The following is a 6,968-nucleotide window of genomic DNA, read 5'->3' on the forward strand; positions in this document are numbered from 1 at the left end:
TCTATTCATGTTACTTTTCAAGAAGCTGATGTTAAATATGTTCTAGTTTAACCAAAAGTTATTGCGCTAAAAGCAGAAATCTTTGGGTGAAATTCTATGGCCTGTTTTATGAAGGTCAGAATAGATCATAACGGTCATTTCTAATCTTTAAGTCTATAATTTTCAGGAGTTAGCAATGAGAAAACTTTAAAATAAAGTAGCTGTAAATCTTTAAAATGATATTCTTTTAGAGCATGGTAGTACATTTAAACCTAATGCAGTGCACTACAATGCAAATTCAGCCCCCAGAGCAAGTAGCAGGACCAGGAACTAGGAAGATACGCAGAGGAGTGGGGAGGAATCGAAGATTCACCAGGGAGGCTAATTCTATCCCAATGACTGGAGTAGTTTAGGTGGAATTCTTATGCAGTCTCCCTCTATGGAGAGTCAAGACTGAGAGGATCCACAAGGTGCCTGACTTCCCCACAGCTTTACACTCCACCATTTCTCTTCAGAAAGCGCCTCCAAGTCTGCAAGAAGAGGGGCCTGGATTTTCCCCGGCGGGAATCTATTGCTATCCCCAGATATACATCAGGGTTTCAAATGATGCTTTTTGGAATTTCCATAGAGAAGGTATGTGGGAGGGAGATATATCCCTAATACTTTTCCAGTTAGAGGAAAACATTCATTCCTTTTACCATGATAAAGTATTTGCAACACAATAGTGCTGGTGAGAGCTTGCCTTACCAATCCTGGGTCAGAGCAAAGTAGAATTTAGTTTTACTTTTCTTTCTTTGAATAGGATTGTTTCAGGCCCCTCAGTAGAAGCAGCAAAATTTGCTATACTGTATCAGAATTATGTAAAGGGGACCAAGATTCTACTGTCACAGTATAGAAGTATTTCTTATCACTTTCCATTATTTATTTGTAATGTACGTTGGGGAGAATAGGAAGCGTGCAGTTTAAATGGTCCATCATGCAACAAAGGACACTCATTCAGTTGGCTTTAGTGGAAAAGGGAAGTTTTAAGTGGTGTCTCCATCCTAGAGCTGATATTAGGACTTGATGTAACTAGTTCCAACTAGGAGGAGAGCTGTAGGCCTTCATAGTACAGATATGTTTAGAGTTCTGGAGTGGGACTACAACTAAGACACCTTTTTAACAGTCCAGTCGGGGATACAGGTACCAGTTAGAACCTCTTTCAGTCCCATCCTCCATTCCCAACCATTCAATATGAACAGAACTTAGCTCAGTTTCATAGATGCCTTGCAAGAAAAGTCTGAGGGCTTTCAATATTCTCAGACAGCTTTCAGATATTGATGGTAAGACAGCACTTACAATAAAGATCACAGAGTTTCCATTATTTCCTCATTAAAACAATCTGTCACAGCAATAAATAGTATGCTGCCACATTGAAAAAGCTGTTCTGTTCTAGACATCTTTAACTACTTTATAGTTTTGGGGGTGTTTCTTAGTCTCTTGTGGTCAATGTCTCATGTTCTATTCACAGGGATTTAATTTTTTCCCCAAGAAATCTGAAAAGTCTGCAAGCCTAAAAACCATATTTTTATACAGATGTACAAAAAACTGTTTCCTGAAGTGGTGCAATTTAGACTTGGCACGTACCATTATTTTGTCTGGAATGAGGAACAGTCTTGCTGCTACATTTAAAAGAAGTTTTGTTTTGAAACAGTTGTTACCATTTGAAAGTTGGGTGATGAGCATATGCAGTATGATACGTTCATTTCAGCATAAAGTGGAATATGCTGAACATTCTCACTAGCATTATTTGATCATTCAAATAACCATTGATGGTGAACGCCAAAGATTTTACCTCTGTGACAGAAACCAAGAAAATCTACAAAGAGTTTGGCTCTAACTTACAAAGAGCACTACTTTGTCATTTCCTGCAATAACAACCCACCTTAACTACTGACTTTACCAATTTTCCAGTGATGTAAACACACTTAAAGCCAATGATATAATAAAAAGGTACTGCAGGTGTACAAATGTATTCTTAAAATTAATATATTGCAAGCAGAGTTCTTGTGATAATAACTGCCCTATGAATGAAGTTCATGTTTGAAACAAAGAGGGAAGAAGTTGATGTGACTGCTCCTCATATCCTTTTTCTATTTCATGAGAACCTGAACAACTGTGGTTCTGACTAAGTGTATACAGAAATATCAGAGATCTACTTCTGTTATTTTTAAAGTGGGAACCTAGGTCAGGGTCACTCTTCAGTACTGGCGGTTTTCATTTGTAAAAAGGACACATTGATTAGTGACCACACACCTCAGGGGCTTTGTTCGATGTTATGAAAAATGAAGGGGGGGGGGGGGGGGGGAGGAAACTCCTTTTTATGGACACCCGAGCATGTGGCGGTTCAGAGCCCTAAAAATTCTAGCCTTCCCATTGGATCTTTTGGTCAGGTGCCCATTCACTTCCTTTTACCTGTGCATAGTAGTAAAACTGCTTAACCCTTTGCAGGTAGAGCAATTAAAAAACAGCTACTAATTTTTTTTTTTTTATAGCTACTGGCTGTCCATAAAAGGGAGCTCCCCTCCCGCCCTTCATTTATCACAGGTGTTTTTGTTCACCTCTCTGGCATTCCTTTATACTCATATCCCCAACCCTTGACAATTAATTCAAAATAGAACTGCTAAGAGAATACTTCTTTCCTACTGCTCTGGCCACGTCACCCTCTTCCACTGTAACGAATTTAAGCTTCTCATCCTCAGTTTCAATGCTCTTCACAGCTCTGCCTCTAGTGTCTGCTCATCCCCTACTGTGTTTCTTTGCCCCTCCAAAGATGCCAGCCTCAACTGTCTTTTCATCAGCTTCTCATACAAACACCTTTGTGCCTTCTTCCACATGCAACAGCCTAACTGACCAACACCTGCTCCTTCAGACCCATCTCTGCTGCAAACCCTAAAATAAATTTACCAAAAATTATGGCTAGGCTTTGGGGAAGAAGGTTGGGCATTTCCCTCTCTCTCCTACCACTTATATTTTGCTTGACTTCTCAGACTATAAGTTCTTCAAGGCAGGTACTCTGTATACTATACAGGGCCTAGCAAAGAAAGCCCCGACCGCACTTCAGCAATACAAGTAATAATATTCAAATAAGAAAATTACAGTTTAAGAATTGATACTTACAGCCATAATTAACTCAAAGGGGTGTTTATATACCCGCACAGGGGACTGATATTTCTGCACCATGGTTTCGGATTAATAAGAACTATTCAGACCTGAAAAACAAATTTTTAAAATGTTATTGTCACATGTGGGAGGCCAGTTTTACTGTTGAATGTTGTCAGTTTACAAGAGAGATTCCTTGCCCCATCTCCTCCTGTACAGTATCCTACCTCAATCATGAAGATTGCAGTGGCAACAAAGTATTTAACACCAACTGAAACTTTTCTGCTGAGCTTATAGCTGAAGTAAATTATACTGATATGCGACCATAAAAATTCTTTGCTTGCAATTAGGTTTTTTTTTTTTTTTTTAAACACACACACACACACACACACACACACACACACACGTACTGTGATAGAAGTGCTACAGAAGTTCACAGGTTTGGGGTTTTTTGGTTTGTTATTAAGAGTGTAATATGCAAGTTCACTTACCACCCTACTATAGGGTCTGAGCAACTATATATATTTAGACAGCATCTATATTTTAAGTGCTCCCAAAATGTTAAAAAAAAAAAAAAAAAAAAGCAGCAAATTGCTATGTTCTCATTCTACCTTTTTAGCAACATACTGTTGGGACATTTCAAAACCACTCATTCACAAATGAGCATTACAAGAAGTCTTGTGACTATTGGCACATACTGTCAGATACAAAAAGCTCTGTCCAGGTTAGTCACACAGTCCCCTCCCATTGTACAAAACCCTGCAAAACTCCCAATTCGTGGTATATTATTGTAATTCCCCCAACCTGACTCTCAGATTGCTGAAGGGACAATTTAAAACAATTTGATACAAGGCCCTGCATTCCATTTTCTAATAACGTATAAAATTTCAAAAAGTTTAAAAGATGCTTTTCCCTCTGAAATAATGTATTATGTGTAAATAGGATTACAGTATCCTTCACTATTTTCAAGCATGAAAGGAATATAAAGTGCTGATGGACCTACTTGTTGATGAGATGAGAAGGAACTAAGTCTTAAGTAAACTGTGGATATGTTAATACACACACACACACACGGACAAATTCACTGCTGGCATAAGCAGAAGCAAGTATGTCCACTTACACCAGAAATGAATATGGTCCATCAAGTTCTTTCTTGAACGCATACTAATGAAAAATACTGGCATCAGTACTTTTGGATGAAAATATTGGCTGCCAGCCAGATTTAAGACATACATGCAACGTTAACTTCTTTGAATAAACAGCCATATTTCTCATTAATACTAATATGCTCTTATAGCATCTATATTACTTCCACGAACTCATCAATTTCAGATGAACAGTACAGTGGACAGAAGTCTCACTTAACAGAAACGTGAAGCAACAGATGCTAAAAAATAATGAGACTGAGAAAATCTGGCAAAAGATTCTATTCAAGTGATGAATTCATCCATCTACATTCACCCTCTGGATTTATTTTAAAATAAAGTATCTGAAAGTGCAGTAATAAATAGTGTTTAATTTTTAACTTTTCATTAAAAATTACAAATGCATTTTCAGTGTAGAACTTCAGTACTGTTTTACATACAGACTGGAAATCTGTATAATAGATGCTTGCTTGGTTAGTTAGTTGAATTGACTCAGTATACAGATTTAAAGGAAAAGGCAACAATTATAAAGCCATGGAGACTAGACATAAAACAGAGGTCTTCCAGACATCAGCTAGCATAGTTCTTAGTCTGCTTTTAGAAGAATGAACGTGGCAGTCTCACACACATAACAGCACTCAAAGTAATACCCACTAAAGTCTATGTAAAACAGTTTCTATGGTTATAGCAAGATTTAACAAAATAATTCAAATGTATAACTCATAGCCTCTCCACTAAACCAGCCTCAAAATACCAAAGGAATGTTAACAGCCTCTTCCAAGAGTTTTTAAGTTGTATGTTAACTAACAAATATTTGGTAAGATTCTAAAGGCGAGGAAAACTGGGGAGAAAAAACACTTATCTGAAACAAAAGACACCTTAAAGCTATTTGACAAATGACTGAAAGCTACAAAATCTAGATAACTAAAGAAAGGACAGATGGGGAAGATTCTTTTCCCTCAAGAGAGACATTTAAGACAAATTTATCTCAAGTCAAAAGCATCTTTCTGGGCTTTATCAAAGCACCTTACTGGAACTAAATATAGGTACAAATCAACAGAGACTTAAAATCTTCAAAACACAGCTGCTTTCCCACCAAACTACAAGACTCTCAAGACTAAGTTTTAGAGAAAGCTTGGAAAGATTTTCAAAGTAATAGTTTATATCTGACATTTTAGTGCTTCTGTCTACAGTGAAGAAGCTCTCAGGTCCCTAAAGTGAAGACAAGTATCTTTAAAGGACTGGAAATGGCTGAGCCATTACAAACATTGAATCTATCTCCCCTTGTAAGTATTCTCACACTTCTTATCAAACTGTCTGTACTGGGCTATCTTGATTATCACTTCAAAAGTTTTTTTCTCTTACTTAATTGGCCTCTCAGAGTTGGTAAGACAACTCCCACCTGTTTATGCTCTCTGTATGTGTGTATATATATAGATATCTCCTCAATATTTATTCCACTCTGTATGCATCCGAAGAAGTGGGCTGTAGTCCACGAAAGCTTATGCTCTAATAAATTTGTTAGTCTCTAAGGTGCCACAAGTACTCCTGTTCTTTTTGTGGATACAGACTAACACGGCTGCTACTCTGAAACCTATCTTTAAATTGGGGAAGGTGTCAACGGTCCCGGACCAGGGGGAGAAACATATGCTTTCTCCAGATATGGATATATTTCCCCTACCCCCTTCCAGAAGCTGGGGAGGGGAAGAGAGAGAGAAAAAAAAACTTGGGAGAGCTGGAGCTAGATAGAGAAAGTTGGAGGAAAAAAAGTTGCTTCTTTATAATGCCCAATGGTGGGGGAAGGAGGGAGCGAGCGAGCACCCAAAGCAGGGCATGAGAGGTAAAAAGAGAAGTACAGGAAGTAGCAGCAGAAGCAATCAGAAAAGACGGGGGGGGGAGAGAAGATTGTACCCTTTGTTTCCTCCCCTTCCCTTACAGAAAGGGGGTGTAAGCATAAGAGAGTAACATGAAAGCATTAACATAGAGCAGGGAATAAACAGGGAAGCAGAGGGGGACTCAAGACATGGAAGAAAACTGGGGGAAGCACTAAACAGATTCTAAGGGGAAGCTATGAGCACGACGAGGGGAGGGGGAAAAGCAGAAAATCTACAGGGTGAAGGGGAGAAGGGTAAACACTACAAGGACCCAAGCAGGGGGAAGCAGTGTGAAGGGGATAAAGGAGTAAAAAAATGGGCAGCAGGGAGGGAGGCCACTGAGAAAGGGGGGCTCTGGGAAAGTAAAAGGGGGTGAGTAGGGTCTGGGAAGCAGGAGGGGGCAGGGTGCACAAGTGTAGCGGTATAGGGGCAGAATTAGGGTACAGGAGAGGGGCAGGGGTACCAGGGCAGGGTGGAGGTGACAGAGGTAGGAACACAGGGTGGAGAGGGTGGGAATACCAGGGCAGGAGGGAGGGGAGTATAGGGTGGGGATACCAGGGTAGTAGGAAGAGAGGCAGAGGTAGGGGCACAGGATGGAGATGGGGGGGTACCAGGGGAGAGGGTGGGGGCACCGGCGCAGGGGGGAGAAGGGCAGAAGTAGGGGCACAGGATGGAGAGGATGGGGGTCCCGGGGCAGGGTAGGGGCACAGGGCCAGGGTACGGGATGCAAGGAGAAAGGGGACAGCGGGAGGGGACGCGTAGGGGTACACGGGAGAGGGATCGGACGCGGGGGGGACACGGGAGAGGGGTCGGAGGGGAGGGGGAGGGG

The 6,968-nt window shown here is 40.5% G+C and overlaps 1 protein-coding gene across 3 annotated transcripts in view; it reads right to left on the reverse strand.

The window, feature by feature from the left end:
• The window catches only part of SEC14L1 (SEC14 like lipid binding 1), a 111,483-nt gene that overhangs the window by 49,504 nt on the left and 55,011 nt on the right, over window positions 1-6,968 (reverse strand). For all 3 annotated transcript variants that reach the window (XM_034790530.1, XM_034790529.1, XM_034790531.1), the window contains one exon: window positions 3,139-3,230. In XM_034790530.1, coding sequence (XP_034646421.1) covers window positions 3,139-3,201 — 63 coding nt within the window. In that variant the 5' untranslated portion in view covers window positions 3,202-3,230. The remainder of the gene's footprint in view (window positions 1-3,138; window positions 3,231-6,968) is intronic.

Source organism: Trachemys scripta, chromosome 14, assembly GCF_013100865.1.
Source record: "Trachemys scripta elegans isolate TJP31775 chromosome 14, CAS_Tse_1.0, whole genome shotgun sequence".
Lineage (NCBI taxonomy): Eukaryota > Metazoa > Chordata > Testudines > Emydidae > Trachemys > Trachemys scripta.